The 25854-nt window shown below is 39.8% G+C and overlaps 1 protein-coding gene across 5 annotated transcripts in view; it reads right to left on the bottom strand.

Moving 5' to 3' along the window:
* GANC (glucosidase alpha, neutral C) overlaps window positions 1-25854 on the bottom strand; it is an 82834-nt gene that overhangs the window by 5206 nt on the left and 51774 nt on the right. For 4 of the 5 annotated variants that reach the window (XM_054532632.2, XM_054532634.2, XM_054532635.2 and 1 more), the window contains 10 exons: window positions 22863-22989; window positions 21835-21914; window positions 19821-19964; window positions 18602-18698; window positions 10787-10888; window positions 9398-9641; window positions 8538-8602; window positions 6134-6210; window positions 3463-3537; window positions 1101-1214 (listed from right to left, as the gene is read on the bottom strand). In XM_054532632.2, the coding sequence (XP_054388607.1) occupies window positions 1101-1214; window positions 3463-3537; window positions 6134-6210; window positions 8538-8602; window positions 9398-9641; window positions 10787-10888; window positions 18602-18698; window positions 19821-19964; window positions 21835-21914; window positions 22863-22989 (1125 nt within the window). The remainder of the gene's footprint in view (window positions 1-1100; window positions 1215-3462; window positions 3538-6133; window positions 6211-8537; window positions 8603-9397; window positions 9642-10786; window positions 10889-18601; window positions 18699-19820; window positions 19965-21834; window positions 21915-22862; window positions 22990-25854) is intronic. The other variant, XM_024232503.3, reaches the window with a different exon arrangement.

Below are 25854 nucleotides of genomic sequence, written 5' to 3'. Positions count from 1 at the left end.
CATATTCAATAGCCAATCGCTCCTGAGTAGATAGCAAAACAATAGGAAAGTCACATAAGAGGAGCACAAAGAGTTAGGCTTTGTTCAAAGAATTCAAACTGCGAAGTATGTTCAGTGGTATAAGTGGATTCCCTGAAAATACTCCACCAGAATGTGACAACAAGGCCAAGAAAGTTCATTGAATGACAATGATGTTAAAAAAAATTAATACATAATAGATGAGATCAACTATCTTTAGAAGACCCTCCACTTAGAGAATGGTATCTGGTTCCTTTTTTTAATTTATTTTTATTTTTAGTAGGAGGACCCCTTTTACATGTCAAACAATGTCGCAGCACTCCACGTGGCAGTTTACTATTATTGACCGCCTGATATGCTATGGATCGCTAGTCTTTTGCATTTATTCTGGGGCCTCACATGGGTCTGGGGCCCATAGTTTGGCCCAAGAAGACATGCCTAAGTGAAAAAGACAGGGGAAAAAAAACCCTACAACTGAATTATTTTATAATATTGATATCAATGCAAGTAAGTATTCATACAGTAAGAGTAAGAGTTGGTGTTTGGCCCTGTACTAGGTTTGAACAAATGTACAGGAGAGGAATCTGCTACAGGCCTCACTAGGCATAAAAAATCTTCTGAAAAGGACACATCATTTCTGGATCCTCCCAGGCTTTGCCCAAGGGGGTTTTAGTTGTTGGAGCTACCCGATAAGAAATCACTGGTTGGGACTGGGATCTCTGAAATGGTGCATAGACATGGGTACCATTTTATGGGAGACTGGGTTTCAGGGCTAATCCACGTGGGAAGGCTGTCTATGGCCCAAAAAGCATTCACTCCAGTAGTAATCAATGTCAAGTTGAAGAGCACCAACAGTCACAGTGCCCAAGAGGAACATTTCTGTCATTCCTAGATCTCAAGAGTTCCCTTAAGAACAATTCCAAGGAAGGCAGACAAGCTGAACAATGATTCAGAAATGATTCAAACCTTGATTTCTAGATAAATGTAAGGAGCTCACCACTTTTACGTAGTGTCACACACTCAAAAGGCTATCACTGTAAAGAAAGAGTAGAAACAAAACAGGTAACAGATTTACCAAATACCTTAGTGCTTAGAGCAACCCGGAGTCCATAGGAGGATTCGGTCATCCAGCCTGTGGATTTTCCTACAGTTGTCTTTATTGGTATCACACTTCCACCTCGCTGAAACACTGGAATCTGTAACAGAGCAGCATGCTCAGGGAAGCAGTATTCATATAAGAAAATTTCAAGGTAGAATTTAAAAATATTTCATTTTATAAAATTCACACTCTACAAGTATGGATTTGTAGGCAAAATAAATTTTGGGGCACAGAGATGGCAAATATGGGGGTCCTGGCATTAAAAGGAAAAGAGCTCTAATGCTGAAGAATGGTCCATTTTTTAATTATTAGGGAAACTTCCCACCCTTCATTGGTTTGTTATCTATATGGTCTTTGCTGTTTTTTCCTCTTAAGTGATGAATTCCTTTCTGCCCATCCTATAAGTGGCTTTTCCTATTTTGTATTTTAAATTTTCCTATCAGTATAGTATATACATGCTTATTTCTAGAATCCTGCTAAAGAGTGAAGTTTTCTGTCTGTGTGAGTGGGCCCAGAAGTCTGTGTATGTGTGTGTGTATAACTGATGGTGGTTTCTTGGTTTTGTCCTCACTCACTGCGGCCTGTCCCCTCTTGCTCTCTGTTTCTATGGATTACCTGGATGACTGACTCAATTCTGAGGGTAAATCTGTGAAACTGCTGCTGTTACATTAGAGACCACCAAGGGTACTTTAAGAGACCCTAACAACAGGCCCATAACTATAAGTCTTCTGGAATGGCACTCCAGGTAGCAATGCCCGGGTAGATTTCCCGCCTCCTGTAAGGAAGCTGCCTGTGTCAGAGAAGGGCTTGCGCTTTGCTCTGACTCAAGAATGAGCACGCAGCAGAGTACAAGAACATACACGAAGTTGAGACTGAGGACTCAGTAGTTCAGATGTCCCACCTCTGCTTAACTTGCCTTGGCAGCGAGAAGTAAAGCACTTCCGTCTCCCCACACATGCCTCTCCCTCACTGGCCAATCTTTCTCTTCTTTTTTTTTCTCAAAGAACAAGGCTATAAGCTAGAGTGAAATGGGTTCTAGAATGGGAGTCCAGCCCAAGGGAATGCACCTGGGGGCTTGTCTCAGTTCTGCCACAAGTTTGCTGTGTTCCTGGACAAACAATTTAACTTCTCTGAATCTCAGGGTTTTTTACCTGTGTGAGGGATTAGAGTAGATAATTGTTAAGTTCTCTTCTAGGTCTGAAAGTTGATATCTGAAACTATTTTTTTAAATAATGGGGTTCATACTGCTGCTGATGGTTTACAAAATAATATCAGTATCTATTTATTAATCTTCACACTACTTTGGGCCTGTAGTAGTGTGGCAGTGGTTGCAATTCAGGTGTAGAAAGAAAGTTCCCTTTAGAAACTCAAGATAGCCTGGATGGACCACTTTGATTTTAACATCATAACTGATGCATTCCCCTGGGCCCAGGATTACAACTGAAAACTCCTGTTTTTTGCCTTAATCCTATAGAATGACATTCCAGATGGCACATATGGTGACTACCATGTTTTCTGTTTTCAGTGTTTTTGTTCTTCTTAGACACACAAATGTAAACATATGGGGAAGAGGTGTGTTTGTCTCTGATGTCTCATTCTGTGAAATCAGAGTAGATGTGATTTTTAACTCTTTTTTTCTCACATTTTACAGCTTTGATAGAATTCATATACCATACAACTCACCAATTTAAAGTATACAATTAAACAGTTTTCAGCATATTCAGAGTCATGCAACCATCACCACAATCAATTTTAAAGCATTTTCATCACGCCAAAAAGAAACCCTGGACCAGTTTACAGTCATTCCCCATGACTCCTTAACCCTCCTCGGCCCCAGCACTAGGCACCCCCGGACCTACCTTCTGTCTCTATGCGTATGTGCTATTGTGCAGAACACTAGCATCCTCGGTTCTTTTTACAGAGGAACACATTATGAACAGAATGTTTGTATTTCCCCCAAATTCATATGCTGAATCCCCAAGCCTGAGATATGGAGATCAGGCCTTTATGGAGTTAACTAAGGTTAAAAATGTGGTCATAAGGATGGGGTCCTGAAACAATAGGAACAGTGTCCTTGTAAGAAGAGAACTGAGTCAGCACCTTCTCTTTATCTCTCTCTGCCATGTGTAGGAACAGCAAGAAGGCAGCAGTCTATAGGCCAGGAAAAGGTCCCTCACCAGGAACGGAATCGGCTGGCACCTTGATCTGGAACTTCCAGCCTCCAAAACTTCGAGAAAATAAGTTTCTGTTGGGTAAAACCACCCAGTCTGTGGTATTTTGTCATGGCAGCCCTAGCCGACCAACAGAGCACGATAGGTAAAAATAGTAGTCTGAAATTAACTTACAGTGTCCAAGGCTACTGGGATCTTTACAGTACACCCTCCTTCCCAATGAGCAAATGTCTTATAGTCATACCAGACCTAGAAAGTAACGGAGTCCAGTGAAAAAGAGTACATAAGCAACTCTGCTAACCATTTCATTAGTCAGCAAAATATCCACTTATCTGAATTTCAAATAACCAGAAAGCTAAAATAAATACAACTTAAAAAATACATTGGGTAGAAGTTAGGAAGAACACGTGCTTTTAGGAAGATCCCAAAGGACTATGGCTGATTAATTTAACTAAAAGGCCATTTGTTTTCTATTCATCCAAAAGCTACCAATTGAACAATCTACCATGTGCCAGGTGCTGAATATACAAGACTGAACAGAAAAGACATAGTTCCTGTTCTCATGGATCTTATAGTCCATTTGGCTTATAAAAACTTAATGCTTCTAGTAGTGAAAGAGGTGATGGAGAAAAGAAAAAAAAAACAACAAAGAAGACAAGCACATTGCAGGCAAATCAATTACAAAAGAGGCAGGAGAAAAGGAAGCATCAGAGAAGGAAACATATCTGGGAGGAAAACAAATGGAAACTTGAATTACTATTATAGTATATACATATATTTTTTAAACAAAGCACAATTCAAGGATAAGGTTGTTATCTATCAAGGGGGTTTAGTTGCTGAAGCACCAATAAGGTCTCTAAAGTAATTTGATGGGATAAATTCTTAAGATATCATCAGAAGCAGAATGAAAACAAACATCTTTTTCTTTCTTCTAGCTCAGTACACTTTCTGGCAGCCCTGGAGTCTATTTTGCAAGTTCACCTCCAGGGATTACCACATCCTTTATACGGCAGGTTTGTGAAGCAAGAGAAACAATCACAGAACAGTCCAGGAATTAGTGCTGAAGGAACATAATACACACTCACAACGACGTGTTTGGAATGATGATAAATCACCAATAAAACTCTGTGACTAAGTCGGAAAGGGAGCCAGTTCCTCTTAATGGGAACCCACCACTTTGCTGGAATCAACTTGAGAAATTCCCAGCAAAAATATCTGGCAGGGCATTTATTCAGCAGTTGTTGCATTTAACCTTTTCCTCAGGTTTCTACTTGGCAGGGGAACCTTAGTAAAGAGCCCTCATCTTCAGAATTCCAAATAACTGGAGAAACCAAGAGAATAGACCATAGTTCATGAAGATTCTGGAGAGAAGCCTGGTTACTATTCTGTCAATAATGACAAGCATAGTAGATGGAACTGTCGCCCCTTAAAAAGATGTATTCACGTCACAATCCCTGGAAGGAATGAATATTACCTTCTATGGTCACAGGTTTGATTAAGTTAAAGATCCTGAGACAAGGAGGTTATCCCAGATTATCCAGGTGGGCCTTCAATGTGACCACAAGTGTCCTTATAAGAGACAGACAGAGACACACAGAGGAAAAGGCAACGTGAAGATAGGCGAGACTTCAGTGACATGGCTACAAACCAAGGAAGCCCAGGGTTGCTGGCAACCTCCAGAAGCTAAGAGGGAAGCATGAACAGATTCTCCCTCACGGCCTCCAGAAGAAACCAACCCTGATGACACCTTGATTTCAGACTTCAAGCCTCCAGAATTGTGAGAGAATAAATTTTGTTGTTTTAAGCCACTAGGTTTGTGGTAATTTGTTACAGAAGCCTCAAGAAACTAAAAGAACAACCAAACATGTAAAGCTATGTTGAGGGAGAGCATGGCGCTGGATGTGGTTTCATGGGGTTGCCAGTCCAGCATCTGACAGTACTGAGCAGTGAGCGTGGCCTGGCTCAGCTACCTTGCCACTTGCCTTGACAGTCCATGACTATGTGGCTTGGCAGTCTCATGCCAGCTCCATACCTGCATGGCTCTTCCCCTGCTTGCTGAACCCTGTGGCATGCTCCAGGGCTCAAGGATGCTCTCTAGGGTCTGTCTCCTTCCTGCTCTCCCTTCCACACCCTCCTCCCTTAGTCTGGTGACCTGAGTTTTGTTCCAGCTCTTCTCCTGGCCCCTCTGGATTTATCTGTGGCCTGTCTCTGGAGGCTGCTCTTATTACCCATGGCTCTCTGCCTGCAGACCGTCGGTATTCCCTCCTCTCCCCTGTGCCCTGCCTGGGTTCAGTGCCCTGGGCTCCAGCAGGTCTAGGACGATATTTTATACCTGGGACAGTAATTAGTGACAATAACTAATAAAAGAGCAGAGGAATTTGGGAGGGGAGTCACTATTTTTACTTTTTACCCACTTCAGTGAGTGTATTGAGACCAGCTCTTGGTACCAAAAACTCAGGCTTCAGATAGAGCCAGACCAAAGAGCAAAGTCACTTCATATCTGCTTTCCCCCAGAGTTTGATACCTCATAGCAGACTGAAGATTTCTTCCTACCCCAAGCCTCGGTGTGTTTATCAGGACTCACTTTTACTAGTCAAAGTGTGAAGATTAAAAATCATTCTGATCCTCCTTGGAATCCTCACCAATTCATCTTTCTCCCTCCTCTCCTCCATTAAGTTTCTTGACCTCTGAGGACAGTGGTCATAATTTATTATAATCATTACTTGCTATAGTCATCTGGGATGTGTTCACAAACACATGATGAAGAAATCTCTTTCCTAAAAGAAAAGAAGGGATGAGAGATATGAGACATATCAGATATGTGGCTGTTTATTATTACTCTTACCTCATTTGATCCTGGAAGAAACACATCAACTGCGGTGGCTTTTGGTTCTGTGACTGGATGAACCAATAATGCACTCCCTAAGTAATGGAGAGGAAATAAATTGAGTATCATTATAAGAGGTCTAAAAATCTCCTTTCTCTTTAACTGAGTGCTAGCTATCATGGTGTTACAGACCTCCCAGCTGTGAACTTTGGAGAGGCAGAGACTGAGTTGAACCAATGATTTGTCAGAGAGATGCACTGATAGAAAGAGGGCAGGCGCTCAAAGAAGTGAGCTCAAAAAGGTCATCACCTGTCATTAATGCACTCTGGGTATACTGAGATTATAGGAAGGGACTCTGACACAGTCCGTTGGTCTCATTTTGTGTCCAACTGCTAGTGTGTCAGTAGTCAAAGCACCCCCATTGCTCCTTTCCAAGTGCTTCACTGTTTGCTGTCAGTGACGCTGATGATGGGGAGCCCACAACTATTATCCAGAAGTGTGGTCAGTGTCGGTGCTCAGAACCTCTTGCTTGGAGTTATCATCAGAGAGGCTGCAGTTTTCTTTTTTTTTTTTTCTTAGAGACAGGAGACAGGGTCTCACTCTGTTCCCCAAGTGGGAGTGCAGCAGTGCAATCACAGCTTACTGCAACCTCTAACTCCTGGGCTCATGTAATTCTCCAGCCTCAGCCTCCGAGTAGCTAGGACGACAGGTATGCACCCACCGTGCCCAGCTAATTTTTAAATTTTCTATAGAGACATGGTCTTGCTATATTTCCCAGGCTAATCTCAAACTCCTCAATTTAAGCGATTTCATACTCGGCCTGCCACAGTGTTGGGATTACAGGCATAGCCACCATGCCTGGTCTCTAGTTTTCTTAAAGGCAATCTGGATTATTAAATTTGCTTTGACCTTGGCACAACACGTATGTAAAATTCACCCACTTACTACTTTGCTCTTTTATTCAATAAATACTTATTTTGAGTGCCTACTGCATGCCGGGCACCATGCTAGGCTCTGGGGATATAGTGGCCAATAAGACAAGCGTGGCTCCTGACCTTATGGAGTTTACAGTTACTGAAAACAAATATTAAAAAATAATTACAAATTAATTAGAATTAAGACAAATACCAAAAGAGGCAAAATTACAAAATGGAATGAAAGTTACATAATAAGAGGGGCTGATTTTTACTAGGTAGAATAAGGTATAAGGAAACAAGGAGTGGTCAGGGAAGTTTCTCCAAGGCAGTGACTATTAAACTGAGACCTAATGATGAGTGGAGACTTAAAAGAACTCAGAAATGGGGCTGGGCGTGGTGGCTCACACCTGTAATCCCAGCACTTTGGAAGGCCGAGGTGGGTGGATCACCTGAGGTCAGGAGTTTGAGATTAGCCTGGGAAGCAAGACGAAACCCCATCTCTACTAAAAATAGAAAAAATTAGCCAGGCATAGTGGCGCATGCCTGTGATCCAGCTACTCGGGAGGCTGAGGTGGGAGGATTGCTTGAGCCCCGGAGGCAGAGGTTGCAGTGAGCCAAGATTACACCACTGTACTCCAGCCTGGGTGACAGAGTGAGGCTCCATTTCAAAAAAAAAAAAAAAAAAAAATAGAACTCAGAAATGAGATTCACCCTTTGGGGAACAGCATATTTAGCCTGGCTTCTTGAGCCCTGCTACTAAGCTGATAAAATTCTATGTTCTGGATTTGATAGTTAATCTTTGTTAAAGAAGAGGTCAACCAAAGAAAAACCCTATTATTGCATATGAAATAAGTTCTTCTGGTTTTTTACTATCATCACCTGGGCTGTTTTTTTCTACTTCCCTTCCCCGAAGTGATCTCGCAGGATTAGAGGAGTGAACCCAGAACAAGAATCCTAAATGACATCCACAAATAAGTCAGCAAGAACAATATTATGAGAAATGCTACATCACAATAGAATGGAGGTATGATCCTACTAATAATACGTTAGAAATCTTGGTGAAGGAATTTCCTATTATTTTTATTTTTTGTCTTTCTTGGAATTAGGAACATTTTTTATTGCTCTTATATTAGAAAATATAATAAAAACATAATTACACTTTTTATAATGACTGTAATCAATCAAGAAATGCTTGGCCAGGCCCAGTGGCTCATGCCTGTAATCCCAGCACTTTGGGAGGCCGAGGTGGGTGGATCATGAGGTCAGGAGTTCAAGACCAGCCTGGCCAAGATGTTGAAACCCTGTCTCTACTAAAAATACAAAAATTAGCCGGGCATGGTGGCGGGCACCTGTAATCCCAGCTGCTCAGGAGGCTGAGGCAGAGAATTTCTTGAAACCGGGAGGCAGAGGTTGCAGTAAGCCGAGATCGTATCACTGCACTCCAGCCTGGGTGACAGAGTGAGACTCCGTCTCAAAAACAAAAAACAAAAAACAGAAATGCTCACCCAGCATGTATTCATCTTCCATATCAAAAGTCTTTAGTTCATCAGGGAACTCTACCCACAGAGGCCTGGGGAAAAAAAAAAATTATTGTTTTAACATTATAGACATCTTATTGCAATCAATCACTTATATTTTTAGCTTTTTTTTTTTTTTTAGATGGATCTCGCTTTGTTGCCCAGGCTGGAATGCAGTGGTGCTATCTCGGCTCACTGCAGTCTCCGCCTCTTGGATTCAACCGATCCTCCTGCCTCGGTCTCCCAAGTAGCTGGGATTACAGGCACACACCACCATGCCCAGCTAATTTTTGTATTTTTAGAGACAGGGTTTCACCATATTGGTCAGGCTGGTCTCGAATTCCAGACCTCAGATGATCCTCCCACCTTGGCCTCCCAAAGTGCTGGGATTACAGGTGTGAGCCACCACGCCTGGCCTATTTTCAGTTTTATAACTATTCAAAGGAAATGGGAACATGCCAAAGAGTCAAGACTCTTTTTCATATGATTCAAGCCTAAGCTTGGCAAAGTAAGTTATTCTTCATGAGAAGATACTTATAGGTTAAATACTGAATGAATTTTATTACAAAGCCACTTCCTTTTTCTTTGAAATATCTCTATTCTGTCTCCTATCAAATATTCACACTTTAGTTACAAAGCAGTAGGGGATCTAGTTTTTATCTTCTGTGTCCCCAACAGCCAGCACCCTGTTCACTGCGCTGCTCAATAAGCTTATTGAAACTTGATTATACATGTAGCTTTTCTTCACTTTTCTCTTGAAGTCACTGTGATTACTGCATTCTTCAATCACTGAGATCTTCTATTACAGACTGGTTGCTGGGGTCCCTGAATGGATGAAGCTTGTTTACCTCATGACAGGTTGGGAAGCCACGTGTGCATGGTAGAACAGAGAATACCAATATGGCAGGAGGCCATAGCGCTCTCTGATGGCTTCTCGGATGAGTCGGGTGTATTCCTCCCCAAAGAGCCAGGGCTCTCGTCGCTTGGTGTTCATGGTGGCATGGCCACGGAAGAAGGGCTGGTAGGCTCCGGCCTGGTACCAACGCACTAGCAGCTCTGTCTCTGGATTCCCAATGAACCCGCCTATGTCAGCTGGAAGCAAAAGAAGGCCAAGTGAGGCAACCAAGCTTTGGATAAATGATGCACACAGGGAAATCAAGGTCTTGAAGACCGACAGGAGAAAAGCGCAGTATATGCACTCCAAATGACAGGATAAAGCCATGACCTCAAACAGGTGACCCCCTTACTACATAATTCAGCCTGTTTGGGGATCTGACAATGGGCTCTTAGAATATTACTTTCTTGTCAAAAGGTCAGAGGCTTTATTTCAAGATCAATATTCCTGTATGTTCCCCAAACCAGATAACCCAGACACTGAAAAATGTCTGCCTGATTAAATAACTGTGTGTGTGTGTGTGTGTTGGAGGGGGGTGGTTGGCAACTGATTTCCCTTGGAAGCAACAGCTGAACTAAGATAAAAACAGAAAGAACTGAAGAGAAGCAGATAATCAGAAGTAGAGGTTCTGATTATCAGAATAGAATTCCATGCTGGGCCACTGAGCAGTATATACATATTCCTTGTATTGTACATGGACCAATGCAATAAAAACACATGCATCAAAAGAATGATATTAATTTGCTTCTACTCCTACAGGAAACAAGGAGCAGCTGGAACTGCAGCCATCTTGAGCCCCTTCCATATTGAGATCTCTCATCTACAGAGAATTAATTAGGATGCAGGGAAGATAGTCCATCGGAAAATCTAATTTTAACTAAATTCATCTTTCTCAAGAGCATATATTTTTGTTTTAGTACAGTTAAAATATGCCACAGAATTTTAAATCTGCTGAGTAAAAAGAATTTCTGTAAGGCTGACTTTCTGATTTGCTAAATTCCTTGTAGTTCTATTTTTCTCACTTTCAAGAAGAAAAGATAGCTGTCAGGAAGAGAAACTTAGTTATCAAGAGCGTCTAGGAAGGAAGTGATAAGAAAATGGCTCTGGCTCCCTTTCTGACAACTTGATTTCATGTCCTCAACACAGACCAGATAGAAATAGCTCTGAGGCATGCCTTTCACTCTCCTCTCTAATCTGCTCCTCTTCACTTTCTCACATTTTTTCTTTCCCACATTTATGTCTGCCCACAACAGCTAATGAGAAGGGATTTGTAACCAGCTTTGATGAAAACACCCTCATTTTTTATTTCCTTGCACTTCAAGCCTCAAAGGACTCATCTTACCTCCACAAAAAGAGATCCCAGTAATGCTGAGAGTGAGTAACATTGGGATAGAAATTTTCAAGTTGCTCCATTCTGCTGTGTTGTCGCCTGTCCACACGGCACCTTTGGTCACCAGCAACAATGTATTAAAATCACAAATCAACCCATGCGTTCAATTTCCTATGTAGATTCCTTATTCGTAAAAGACAACTTAATGAAAAGGAAAACCAATTTCTTGCCTTAAAATAAATAAATTCTAATTTTCTACAATGAAAAGTATCAATTTTCTAATGTGAAAAGTTATTAAAATCTACAAAACAAGCATTCTAGGAAAATATTCTGAAATTGCACTTATTTTTGAAGTATAATTTAGGTCTGATAGAGGAGCCCTTTGAAAAATCAACTTTAAGATATAATTTGCATATAATACATGTGGTTTTTTTTTTTTTTTTAGATGGAGTCATGTTCTCACTTGCGCAGGCTGGAGTGCAGTGCCGTGATCTCGGCTCACTGCAACCTCTGCCTCCCAGGGTTCAACTGAGTCTCCTGCCTCAGCCTCCCAAGTAGCTGGGATTACAAGTGTGCACCATCACGCCTGGCTAAATTTTGTATTTTTAGCAGAGAGGGGTTTCGCCATGTTGGCCAGGCTGGTCTTGAACTCCTAGCCTCAAGTGATCCACCTGCCTTGGCTTCCCAAAGTGCTGAAATTATAGGCGTGAGCCACCATGCCCAGCCTCTTCATGTATCTTCTTTTATAAAGTGTCTATAGAAATCTTTTGCTCATTTAAAAAAAATATTTAAGTTCAGGGGTACATGCACAGGTGTGTTATGTCGGTAAATTCGTGTGTCACAGGAGTTTGTTGTACAGATTATTTTGTCATTTTGTCACCCTGATGTTAAGCCTAATACCCATTAGTTATTTTTCCTGATCCTCTTCCTCTTCCCACCCTCTATTCTCAGGCAGGCCCCCGTGTCTGTTGTTCCCCTCTACGTGTCCACGTGTTCTCATCATTTAGCTCCCACTCCTAAGTGAGAACATGGGGTATTTGGTTTTCTGTTTCTGCATTAGTTTGCTAAGGATAATGGCCTCCAACTCCATCCATGTTCCTGCACAGGGCATGATCTCATTCATATATATAAAAATAAATTTAATAAAAAAGAAAAAAATATCAAAGACCAGATCACAGGCAAGATATCTCATTCCTTTTTTATGGCTGCATAGTATTCCATGGTGTACACATACCACATTTTCTTTATCCAGCTTACCACTGATAGGCATTTAAGTTTATTCCATGTCTTTACTATTGTGAACAGGTGCTGCCATAAACATACACGCTCATGTGTCTTTATGACAGAATGATTTGTATTCCTTTGGGTATATACCTAGTAATGGGATTGCTGGGTCAAATGGTAGTTCTGTTTTTAGTTATTTGAGGAAACATCACATTGCTTTCCACAATGGTTGAACTATTTTACACTCCTACCAGCAGTGTATAAGCATTCTCCTTTCTCTGCAACCTTGCCAGCATCTGTTACCTTTTCACTTTTTAATAATAGCCATTCTGAATGGTGTGAGGTGGTATTTCATTGTGGTTTTGATATGCTTTTTTCTATTGATCAGTGATGTTGAGCTTTTTTTCATATGCTTGTTGGCCACATGTATGTCTTCTTTTGAAAAGTGTCTGTTCATGTTCTTTGCCTACTTTTTAATGGGGCTGTTTGTTTTTTCTCGTAAATTTGCTTAAGTTCCTTATAGATGCTGGATATTAGATCTTTGTCAGATGCATAGTTTGTAAATATTTTCTCCCGTTCTGTAGATTGTCTATTAACTCTATTGACAGTTTCTTTTGCTGTGCAGAAGCTCTTTAGTTTAATTAGATCCCGTTTGTCAATTTTGCTTTTGTTGCAATTGTTTTTGGTATCCTCATCATGAAATCTTTGCGTATTCCCATGTCCAGAATGGTAATGCCTAGGTTGTCTTCCGGGGTTTTTACATAGTTTTGGGTTTTACTGTTAAGTCTTTAATCCATCTTGAGTTAATTTTGTATACAGTATATGAAAGAAGTCCAGTTTCAATCTTCTGCATATGGCTTGCCAGTTGTCCCAGCACCACTTATTGAATAGGGAGTCCTTTCCCCATTGCTTGTTTTTGTCAGCTTTGTCAGAGATCAGATGGTTGTAGATGTGCAACCTTATTTCTGGGCTCTGTATTCTGTTCCATTGGTCTACATGCCTGTTTTTGTGCCAGTATCATGTTGTTTGGTTACTGCAGCCTTGTAGTAGTTTGAGGTTGGGTAGCATATTGCCTCTTGCTCTGTTCTTTTTCCTTAGGATTGCCTTGGCTATTCAGGCTCTTTTTTTTTCTTTTTTTCTTTTGGTTCAATATGAATTTTAAAATAGTTTTCTCTAGTTTTGTGAAGAATGTCATTGGTAGTTTGACAGGAATAGCGTTGAATCTATAAGTTGCTTTGGGCAGTATGGCCATTTCAACAATATTGATTTTTCCTATCCATGAGCATGGAATGTTTTTCCATTTGCTTGTGTCATCTCTGATTTCTTTGCACACCATTTTGTAGTTCTCATTGTAGAGATCTTTCACCTCGCTGGTTAGCTGTATTCCTAGGTATTTTCTTCTTTTTGAGGCAATTGTGAATGGGACTATGCTCCTGATTTGGCTCTAGGCTTGACTGTTCTTGGTGTATAGAAATGCTAATGATTTTTATATGTTGATTTTGTATCCTGAGACTTTGCTGAAGTTGTTTATTAGCTTAAGGAGCTTTTGGGCTGAGACTATGGGGTTTTCTAGACACAGAGTCATGTCATCTGCAAATAGGAATAGTTTGACTTCCTCTCTATCTGGATGCGCTTTATTTCTTTCTCTTGCCTGACTGCTCTGGCCAGGACTTCTTCCAATACCATTTTGAATAGGAGTGGTGATAGAGGGCATCCTTGTATTCTGCCAGTTTTCAAGGGGAATGCTTCCAGCTTTTGCCCATTTAGTATGATGTGGGCTGTGGATTTGTCAAATATGACTCTTATTATTTTGAGGTATGTTCCTTCAGTACCTAGTTTGCTGAGAGTTTTTAACAAGAAGGGATGCTGAATTTTATTGAAAGCTTTTTCTGCATCTATTGAGATGATCATGTGGTTTTTGTATTTAGTTTTGTTTATGTGATGAATCACATTTATTGACTTGGGTATGTTAAACCAACCTTGCATTCCAATGATAAAGGCTTCTTGATCATGGTGGATAAGCTTTTTGATGTGCTGCTGAATTCAGTCTGCCAGTATTTTGTTGAGGATTTTTGCATCAATGTTCATCAAGGATACTGGCTTCAAATTTTCTCTTTTTTGTGTCTCTGCCAGGTTTTGGCATCAGGATGATGCTGGCATCATAGAATGAGTTAGGGAGGAGTCCCTCCTCCTCAATGAAATAGTGTCAGTAGAAATGGTATCAGCTCTCCTTTGTACATCTGGTAAAACTGGGCTGTGAATCTGTCCGGTCCTGGGCTATTTTTGGTTGGTAGGCTTTTTACTACTGATTCAATTTTGGAGCTTGCTATTGGTCTTTTCAGGGATTCAATTTCTTCTTGGTTCAGTCTTAGGAGGGTATATGTGTCCAGGAATTTATCCATTTCTCCTAGATTTTCTCCTTTGTAATTTCCAATTGTGTTTATTTGGATTTTCTCTCTTTTCTTCTTTATTAGTCTAGCTAGCAGTCTTTTTTTTTTTTTTTTCCCAGAAAACCAACTCTTAAAAGTAGGTTGTCTTTCTTATTATTATTCAGTAGTAAAAGATCTTTATATATTCTGGATACAAGTATTTTGGCAGATATATCTGTATATGTATATTTCAAATATTTTTTTCCTCAGTCTGTGGCTTGCCATTTCATTTTCTTACCAATGTCTTTGAAAGGGCAGACATTTTTAAATTTTGATGAAGTCTAATTTGTCATTTTTTTCTTTTATGATTCATGCTTTTTGTGTTCTTTCTAAGAAATGTTTGTCTATTTCAAAGCCATAAAGATTTTCTACTGGCCAGGTGCAGTGGCTCACGCTTGTAATCCCAGCACTTTGGGAAGCCGAGGAGGGCAGATCACTTGAGGTCAAGAGTTTAAGACCAGACTGCCCAACATGGTGAAACCCTGTCTCTACTAAAAATGTAAAAGTTAGCCAGGTGTGGTGGTGGGCACCTGTAATCGCAGCTACTCAGGAGGTTGAGGCAGGAGAATCACTTGAACCTGGGAGGTGGAGGTTGCAGTGATCTGAGATGACGCCACTGCATTCCAGCCTGGGCAACAGAGTGAGACTCCATCTCAAAAAAAAAAAAAAGATTTTATTCTATGTTTTTTTCCAGAAGTTAGGTTGTATTTTTAGCATTTAAAATGAGTTAATTTTTTAGTTTAATTTTGAATATGGTATGAGGTAGGGGTGTAGTTTCATTTTTTTCCCCACACAGATATCCAGTTGTTTCAGAACCATTTACTGAAAAGAAATTATAATTTCTCCATTAAATTTCCTTGGAAACTTTGTTGCAAAGCAATTGATCACATATGTGTTGGATACTCTGGATTCTCTACTCTGTTCCATTGATCTGTGTACCTATTTCTTCCCACCTCCACCAGCCCCTGCTCCCGAAGAAAACCCTAAAAAATTTGAGAGAAGTGTTACAGGCCATAAAGGGGAGACATAATAACAGTAGCAATAACAATAATTAACATTTATTTAACCCATACTGAGCCAGGTGTTATGCCGAATAGTTTGCTGGTATTATCCTACTTAATAATCACAATAATCCTATCAGATAAACACTATTATAAACACAATTTTACAGATAAGGGAAGTATAGCAAGCAATGGATACATAATATACCCAGAGTTACACAGTTATTAAGTGGTAGAGGCAGGATTTGAGCCCAGGCACTCTGATGCCTAAGCCAGTGTTCTTGTTCTTATTTACTGAAGAGTTGCTAAGAGTTTGTGTGAGAGATTATATACCACCAAAGACAGCCATAAAAGGGAAAGTCTTATTTTACTAAATATATACTACTCCTGAAGCATTTTTGTCTATCTTCTACCAAAATAGTTTTGGTAGCTATTTTTGTTTTAATCTTTCATAGAAATTTTAGGCTGCCCTAAGGCCAGGAAAAAAAAAATTCTTCTTTTTTTTTTTTGAGATGGAGTTTCACTCTGTGGCCCAGGCTGGACTGCAGTGGTGCAATCTTGGCTCACTGCAACCTCCACTTCCCAGTTGCAAGAAATTCTCCTGCCTCAGCCTCCTGAATAGCTGGGACTACAGGCATGTGCCACTATGCCTGGCTCATTTTCGTATTTTTAGTAGAGAAAGGGTTTCACCAGGTTTCACCATGTTGCCCAGGCTGGTCTCAAACTCCCAACCTCAAGTGATCTGCCCACCTGCCTCAGAAAAGTACTGGGATTACAGACATGAACCACTGCTCGTGACCAAAAAAAATACTTTTTTTTTTTTTTTGAGACAGAGTTTTGCTCTTGTTGCCCAGGCTGGAGTGCAATGGCGCGATCTCTGCTCACTGCAACCTCTGCCTCCCAGGTTCAAGCGATTCTCCTGCCTCAGCCTCCCTAGTAGCTGGGATTACAGGTGCGCGCTACCACGCCTAGCTATTTTTTTTTTTTTTTTTTTTTTTAGTAGAGACAGGGTTTCACCATGTTGATCAGGCTAGTCTCGAACTCCTGACCTCAGGTGATCCACCCGCCTCGGCCTCCCAAAGTGCTGGGATTACAGGTTTGAGCCACTGTGCCTGGCTCAAAAAAAATATTTTCCAGGGATTGTTCTTTTAAAAAAGTATTCTAATTTCCTCTTGACTTCAAGCGAGATATGTACGCATCTACATAATGATTTTGAAATTCATATGGAGACATTCTCATCAAGAAAGAAAGCTCACGTAAACATGCAGATATTTTCATGTCTCATACTATTGTTTAGTCAGAAGTTCTCTATGGCTATTGATCATCGCATATGACTTAACAAAGTAGTGTTTCCTGTAATGTCTTGCTACACAGTGAAGCAAAGCTGATAGCTTCACACAGAGTACTGCAGGCTAAGCAATGGACCAACATAAGAGATCAACAATAACCTAATATTCAAATCTTCTGTTATCGTTTTTTAACTGTTGCTGGTAAATGTTTTCATTAAAAATACTTTTTATTTGTGATTAAAAATGATACTTGTAGACAATTTGTAAAATAAAGTTAGATAAAAGAAAAAAATGCAAATCACTCAAAATCACCAAGGTATTACATTTTCTTATATTTAACTGTCTGCCAATCTATCTACCCACTTATTTATTTAAATTACTATCTTCCATTTATCTTTTATAAAATTGAGATAATAAGAAATAAGACTTGATGTTTGATAGATCAGTAAGGTGACTATAGTTGGCCTTGATTGTGCATTTTAAAAAAGCTAAAAGAGAATAATTTAAATGTTCCTAGCATAAAGAAAAGATACATATTTAAGGTGATAGATATCCCAATTACTCTGATTTGATTATATGAACATATCCAATTATCACACATATCCTGAAAATATGTACATCTAATACATATCAATACAAAATTAGGTTAACATTATAAACACTTAGGTGTTCCTTTTTTAATTTATCATATCAAAAACATTTTCTCATGCAATTAAAGCTACCATTTAAAATAGCCTTATGAAAATTAAAAAAAGAAAAAAATTTTTTAAACATAAATAGCCTCACAATAATCTACCATGTTGCTATACCATACTTTTATAACTATTCCCTTATTGTTATGTATTTAGATTTTCTTTCTTACTTTTGTTTCAAGGACTACCGCTGTGTTGAATACCTCTGTACATGAATCTTTGCCTGAGATTGTAATATTTTGGCCCTTTCCAGAATGCCATAGGGCCTGGTTTTCAGGGGTGGAGTGGGAGGCTTAATAATGTCCACAGTATAGTAAGGGCTGGATTCTTTAAACTAGGATCTAAGCTCTCCGTTGCTTATGCAAGGCCAGGGGACTTAAAATAGCCTTCCTGCCACAGGGTGGTTAAGTTGAACCAGATCTGCATTAGCTGGTAACCTGCATCCAGTTATAGATGACCCTGACCACACACAACAGCCAGGTCTATTTTAAGCCACGTTGCTAAGTGGAACAGTTGGTTAATGGAATGTGTTAGAGGTGTATCTCCCTGGCTTTGATAAATCAAAGAGACAGGATCAAAGATGACTATCCCAGCAAACTGAATACTTAGAAGTTACTCTCCCAACAACGAAGTGGCCATTTCTTCAGTGAGAAACAAGTATCAAATGACTAAAATTTGTTTATTCTGTCTTATAGGACAAAATCCATACTTTAGGGCACACCACTGTCTACAATCAAAGGCCTGACCAATGGCTATTGAAAAGGAAGGCATCAGCTGAGTGTGCTGGTTCACACTTGTAATCATAACACTTTGGGAGGCCAAGGTGGGCAGATCGCTTGAGTCCAGGAGTTCGAGACTAGCCTGGGCAACATGGTGAAACTCTGTCTCTACCAAAAAATACATATACATATATAAATTAGCTGGGCGTGGTGGTGTGTACCTGTAATCCCAGCTACTCATGAGGCTTAGGTGGGAGGATTGCTTGAGCCCAGGTGGTCAATGCTGCAGTGAGTCATGACTGTGCCACTGCACTCCAGCCTGGGTGACAAAGTGAGACTCTGTCTCAAATAAACAAATGAAAAAAAAAAAAAAAAGGAAAAGGAAGGCATCAGCACAGTAACATCACATTCTATAAATGGTTAAAAAAAAAGTTGCTAATGTGTTTTTAAGTCTGATACGAGCCATTCCTTACCATACTTTTGTGATCCAGCAAAGAAAGAACGTGTAAGAACAAAGGGTCTCTCCTTCCCTTTAGATCGTTGTATCAGTCCTTCTGCAGTAGCCATTTGCTATATCACCAAACAAGAAAAATTTCAAAGAGATGATTGGATTTGTACAGACATCCCCAATAAGCTATCTAACATACAAAAAGCAAACAGTAGGCAGGAGCTTGAAATGGAAAATATTAAAATAAATCCATCAAATAATTTTCATGGTATAATGAAATTACTCTAAATTCCCCTATTAAAAGAATGGAAAATTTTCTTTGGTTAACAATAGCAAAGAAATAATAATAAACAATCATCTAGCATTTCTTTGGTGCTTACTATTGCTAGGCATTTAATATAATTTTCTCATATAATCTACATAACAACCTCTGAGACAGACAGTTTTCATTGGTAGGAAAAACTGAGATTCAGAGGGGTTAAATGACTGGTCCTGACCTATATAAGACAGCTCACTAACTAAAGCAGTCTACAGTTACTGCAACAGGCTGTTAAAGAGGCAAACACATACTATTTGAAAACTATGCTTATATTTAGCCAAAAGCTCCCATTGGAAAATACCAATAGGTAAGAGGGCCACAAGAATACAGTCACAATTTGAAAATAACAAAGAACCATGAGTATACATGAGGTCAAGTGTCTGCCACGTCTTTTGGATGTAGTTGGCAAATGAAAGATAATTTTACCACCTTTATTGAGGAAGCTAAGTACTTAAGGAAGGCTTTACATTTTTAAAATATACTTATTGAAACTGTGTGTGTTCTAAATATTGCTCCTCCAGTGTGAATATAAGACTTGCTGTATTTAGATATTTGTGAAATCTTAAAACACTTGTTTTAATTACCTTCATTCACATATTTATACACTGCTTGCATCAATAAAAGTTTGAGGTAGTAGCCAGTGAGTGCCATTTATTAATGGCTCCTATCAAGGCAGAGGCTTTACGTTATAATTAATTTCATAATACTTAAAAGTTCATCAAGTTCATCATGAAAAGAAAAGAAGCAAAGGGAGAAATAATAAAAAGTCTTGTACTGGATACTACCTAAGACTCATTGCAGTTGTCAGAAAAGACACACAAAGAGAAATGAACAGTAGAGAATAGCGATTATATTACAAAGCAAATGACTTTCAGCCAAAAGGCGGGTCACACGAGCCCAGTTTACTTCTGTTTGGATGTCTTACATGATAAAAACCGTAGATGTTGTGGAGTTCTCTGTGCTCCCAATTGCCATGATGAATGGCATTCTTCTGCATGGTTTGCTCTGGCCCTCTAAAGACAGAAGGCTCATTCATGTCATTCCAAAGGAAGAGGATGTCCGTAGATCCCTAGGAAGTAAACCTTGGTCATGACACTCCTACATTGATGATATCTATATAATAGCTGTCACCATTGCTACCTCATTTTAAAAATTATGTTTATTATCTATGCTCTGTCCTCTGCTCCACTGCTAGAGTATAAGTTCCACAGGGAATGACATTTTGTCTGTTTTGTTCATTAATAAATCCCAAACATCTAGAATAGTACCTGGCCCATAGACAGATCTCAATAAATATTTGCTGCTGAATAAAAGAATGCTGCCCTGTGTTGTCTGTGAAATATATATTTCCTGGCAAATTCATTCCAAGACCTCCCTGCGGGACTCCTATGGGAAAGGCTGTGAATGTTCACAATTGGGCTCTTTCTCATTCATCAGATGCTACAACTCTTAACTAAGGGCAACTACAGCTGAACATGACAAGATTCCACCTTCTCTCTAATACTTTGAAAGACTTGACAGCCAATATACCTGTTTGTTAACATCATCTATAGTTTGTATTCTACACAGAATTGTTCAGTTTAGAGTGGGAAGGGAAGTTTAGACTTCTAAACTGAAGTCATCTAGTTAACATGGTATTGCAGAATCTCTGGTCTTTTCTAGAATCCCTTATCTTTTGGCATTTGACTGAATAGCTAAACAGACAGGGAGTCCCTCAGGCAGCTCATTCCATTATTTTTCAAAAATCCTGCTCCTTGTACATAACATTCCCCTCGCAGAGCCTACCTAGCTTACCTTCTGAGACCCCACAGAATACATCTGTCACCTCGCCCACAAGAAAGTCTTTCAAATGCCTGGAGGTGGCTTGTTTTTTTTTTGAATCTTTATTTCTAAACATGTGTGTTCTTCTATGAATAAGGGTAAATGATTTCCAAATATTTAACTGCCATATCTTTCCTATAGAACCACCTAAGGCAGGGATTGGCAAACATTTTTGGTAAAGGTCCAGATAGCAAATATTTTCAACTTTGCAGGCCATGAGGTCTCTTTTTCAATTATTCAACTCTGCCATAGTAGTACAAAAGCAGCCACAGATAATAGGGAAATGAATAGGCATGGCCAGATTTGGCCCAACGCTTGTCTATCCCTGTACTAAGTTGTTTACTAGTGCCCTATCACTTGATGCCAGAAACCACAGTTTAGTGGTTAAAAGCTGGGCTTAGGGGACAAACAGACCTGAGTTCAAATTTTGGTTCCACCACTTACTAAATGCGTGAGCTTGGCAAGTTTTTAAGCTTCTCTATGTCTCAATTTCCTCATCTATGGGGTTAGATTTAGTTATAGTTCCAACTTCAGAGGGTTATTATGAAGACAAATGGTATGATGCACATAAAGTCGTCCTTAGCACAGTGCTCGGCACACAGCAAGTACTCAGTTTGCATTAGGTATCATCATCATCAGTGCCATCATTAATATCATCACAATCAGTTGAAAACAGTTCTCCAGATGTGGCCTCTCCAGTTTTCTCTGTGGTTCTTATCAGATTATTTAAAAATCATACTTCACTTTTAATGACAAATATGTTGTAAGATATTTTCAAGTGTATCATCATATTCAAATAACAGTTATGGAATACAATTTTATATAAAATATATATAGCAATTTGAAAATATAATAAACCTCTGCTATAAAGTACTTTGATATATCACAGAGTCTATTATAATAGAGGTCAAAATCACAGCTTTTGTGCATTTGCTTATGCATATAGCACCTCTCCCAGCACCCCCAGAGTCTGTAATGTGGTGGCCATACTTGCCTTTTAATAAAAGCATTATATATCAAAAGCTACTCAATGAAAAAGAATAGTTTTAGTCAATCACTTTTTCCACTTCTTTCACTCTTTCAGGTAACTAGAAAACAATAAAGGAATAAAAACCAACCTGATAAACAGGGAAAGCAAAAAGACTTGAATACCACTCTCTGACCTTGGGATTGGTGAAATCCAGGTAAGAGGAGAGACCTGTGGAGGCAGAACAGTAGGCAGGCTGTCAAGAACAGTGGTCCTCACAGTAAGATGCATTGTAAAGAAGATATCAGATGTGGGAGCTGGGAAATGGGCACCTTACATAAACATGAAAGTTGGCTGACAGAGGCATGGTCTGTTGAGAAGTGAATGAAGGTAATGCTGGGCTCCAGTGACAATCACTAGATCTTTCAATACCAGAAGCCCAGGGGAATGCCAATGCACAAGCATCACGATAGAGCCTGTCCCTCACTGATGGCCTAAGATAGCCCAAGGAAGGATGGCAAATATCCTGCAGTGATCTCTTGGTTCTTAAAGAGAACAGAGAAGTGTGTTCAAGGGATGTAAAGGGAAAAAAAGAAAGGCATGGGGTTTCTCTACAGTGCATGGGTTTATGATAGATAGTGCTGACTCTTTATCTCTATTTCTAAACAACGTGGTGATTTTCCTTTTGTCCTTGGGGAGTTTCTACCAAGGCTTTAAATTGATAACTTTTAATAACTTTTAAAATGAAGAATCCATAGTCATCAGGGTGGCTGAGGTCACTCATGAAAGCCTGGGAAGTCAAAACTATGGGCTAAAAGGGTGAAGAGCAATCACAAGGAGATAGCTTGCAGGACCCCCTTTTTTTCTTTCTCCTCCTCTGCTTTTCTTATTCCCCAACTTTTTATCTCTGTTTGCTTGGAGAAACAGCATGCCACTGAGGTTTGCTTGTTTATTTTTCATTCATTCAATTATTGATTGATAAATACATACAAAGCATACAGTACCAGGTGTTATGAAAGATACAAAAGAAGGGAAAACTATCTCTTCCTTAAATTATATGCTTAAAATGTAGCTAGAGGAGCAAGAGACATCTACAAGGGAGCAGAATGATGACCATGCAGCCTTCATTAATTGGGACAGAACATGTGGAAATAATAAGTGTATAAAGTGATTTCATACCTGGCCAACACACCCCTTCAAAGTCTTCCCCTTCCTGATTCTTCACAAAGAAGCCCTGATCTTTGGCCTTCACATATACTGAGTAGTCAGGATCAATCTTGATGTGGGGATCACTGATGACCACAAGCTGTCAGGACATGAAGGTTTGGAGGTCTCATCAGTTTTATGTAAGACAAATGTTCATGTATATGTTTTCACCATAGTTTGGGGGTTCAATTTTTACAAACAACTACAACTAGTATTGAAATATTTCAGACACAAAAACAAAAACAAAAACAAAAAATAAATATTTCAGACACCAGTAAAACCCTATAACCTTTCATGTGCTTATGAGAATTTCAACTGATACCAAAACTGGGCCAATGCTGGCCAGGCACAGCGGCTCACACCCGCAATCCCAACACATTGGGAGGCGAAGGTGGGAGGACTGCTTAGGGCCAGGAGTTTGAGACCAGCCTGGGCAACATAGTGGGACACTGTCTCCACAAAAAAATTGAAAAATTAGCTGGGCGTGGTGGTGTCCACCTGTGGTCCCAGCTACTCAGGAGGCTGAGGCAGGAGGACTGTTTGAGCTGGGGAGGTCATGGCTACAGTGAGCCATGATCATGATACTGCAATCCAGCTTGGGTGACAGAACAAGACCCCATCTCTAAAAAGGAAAAAAACAAAAACAAAAAAACCAGGCCAATGCTCTTTTATAATTATTGCTGCCTAACCAATAGATGTTCTTTAAATAGCATTAAGTGTCTATCTGTCCATGATGCTGAGTGCTGCATACTATACATAGAGAACTAAGTAGGCAGGGTACCTGCTCCCTAGACATTTAGACGCTCAGATAACATTGATATAAGCAAACATTAAAGAAACTAAGAGAATAACATGTTAAAAACAAACAAAGTCCCCAAGCTCAGTGGTGCAGGCATATTAGGAAGGAGATTTGAGAAAGTTGTAAGCCACAGCATTGTGTCTCTAGCGTCTCTCTGTGACTTTACAATACCATCACTTCCACCACTCTAGGGCCTCAATAACACTTTATTTGGCCAGAACACCATCTAATCCTCCTTCCTCATCTCTATTCTAATCAGTCCTGAATATTAAAGTTTAATTCTTCATTGCTCGAACATTTTCTTAAATTTTTTTGTTTGTTTTTTGAGACAGAGTCTCGCTCTGTCGCCCAGGCTGGAGTGCAGTGGCACGATCTCGGCTCATTGCAATCTCCACCTCCTGGGTTCCAGCAATTCTCCTACCTCAGCCTCCCAAGTAGCTGGGATTACAGGTGCCCACCACCATGCCGGACTAATTTTTTTTTTTTTGTATTTTTAGTAGAGATAGGGTTTCATCATGTTGGCCAGGCTGATCTTGAACTCCTGACCTCAGGTGATCTGCTCACCTCAGCCTCCCAAAGTGCTGGGATTACAGGTGTGAGCCACTGCACCCAGCCTAAATTTTTTAATTGTGATAAAATACACATAACATAAAATTTACCATCTTAACCATTTTTAAGTGTGCAGTTTAGTACTGTTAAGTATGTACATTCATAATGTTGTGTAGTCAATCTCCAGAACTCTCTCATGTTGCAAAACTAAACCTTTATACTCATTAAATGATGATTTCTCATTCCCTCCTCCTAGCTCCAGCAACTACCATTCTATAATACTTTCTGTCTCTATGAATCTGACTACTCCAATTACTTCAAATTAGTGGAATCACACAGTATTTGTCTTTTTGTAACTGGCTTATTTCACTTAGCATTTATCCTCAAGGTTCATCCATGCTGTAGTATTTATTAGAATTTCCTTCCTTTTAAAGGTTGAATAATATTCTGTTGTATGTATATACCACATTTTGTTTACGTATTCGTCTGTCAACGGAGTTGCAACCCAAGCAGCTTGGGTTGCTTTGACCTTTTGACTACTGTGACTAATGCTGCTATAAACATGGGTGTATAAATATCTGTTCAGGTTCCTGCTTCCAGTTCCTTTGGGTATATACCCACAAGTGGAATTGCTGGATCACACAGTAATTCCATTTTTAAATTTTTGAGGAACTATCATATTGTTTTCCATAACAGCTGTACCATTTTGCATTCCTACTAACGGTGCACAAGGATTCCAATTTCTCTACATCCTTGCCAACACTTGTTATTTTGTTTTTTTTTAAAATAGTAGTCATCTTAATTATGTAAAATAAGATTTCACTGTGGTCTTGGTTTGCATTTCCCTAATGATTAGTGGTGTTGAGCATCTTTTCTTGTGCTTGTTGGCTATTTGTGTATCTTCTTTGGAGAGATGTCTATTCAAATTCTTTGCCCACTTTTTAACTGTTTTTTTTTTTGTTGCTGAGTTGTAGGAGTTTGTTATATATTCTGGATATTAACCCCTTATTCAAAAACTTGTAATGTTTCCAAATGCATACAAAGCAGTTTACACAAAGGTCCCAACCTTTCTGGTCAGATCCTCCACTATTAGAACCCTCACATGCCTGGCTGTCAAACTTGCCTGTGCACTGCCTTCCGAACACCCCCTAATGCTCCTTCCTCTGGCTGCACTGCCCTCTTCCCTCTCCCTGTTTACTCATTAGTTAGGGACATCCTTCAGGGCTCATCTAAAATGCACTTCTAGGCCAGATATGATGGCTCACGCCTGTAACCCCAGCACTTTGGGAGCCTGAGGTGGGCGGATCACCTGAGGTCAGGAGTTCAAGACCAGCCTGGCCAACATACTAAAAATACAAAAATTAGCTGGCCATGGTGGCACATGCCTGTAATTCTAGCTACTCAGGAGGCTGAGGCAGGAGAATTGCATGAACCCAGGAGGTGGAGGATGCAGTCAGCTGTGATCGCACCATAGCACTACAGCCTGGGTGACAGAGTGAGACTCTCTCCCGAAAAAAGAAATTAAATAAAAAATAAATAAATAAAATAAAATGCACCTCTGGAACAAAGCCCTGCTTAAGTCTTGAGGATATAATCTTCTCTTTCTTGGCCTGCCCC

This window comes from Pongo abelii, chromosome 16, assembly GCF_028885655.2.
Source record: "Pongo abelii isolate AG06213 chromosome 16, NHGRI_mPonAbe1-v2.0_pri, whole genome shotgun sequence".
NCBI classification, from domain to species: Eukaryota; Metazoa; Chordata; class Mammalia; order Primates; family Hominidae; genus Pongo; species Pongo abelii.
This window is presented reverse-complemented; position numbering and strand designations above follow the sequence as displayed.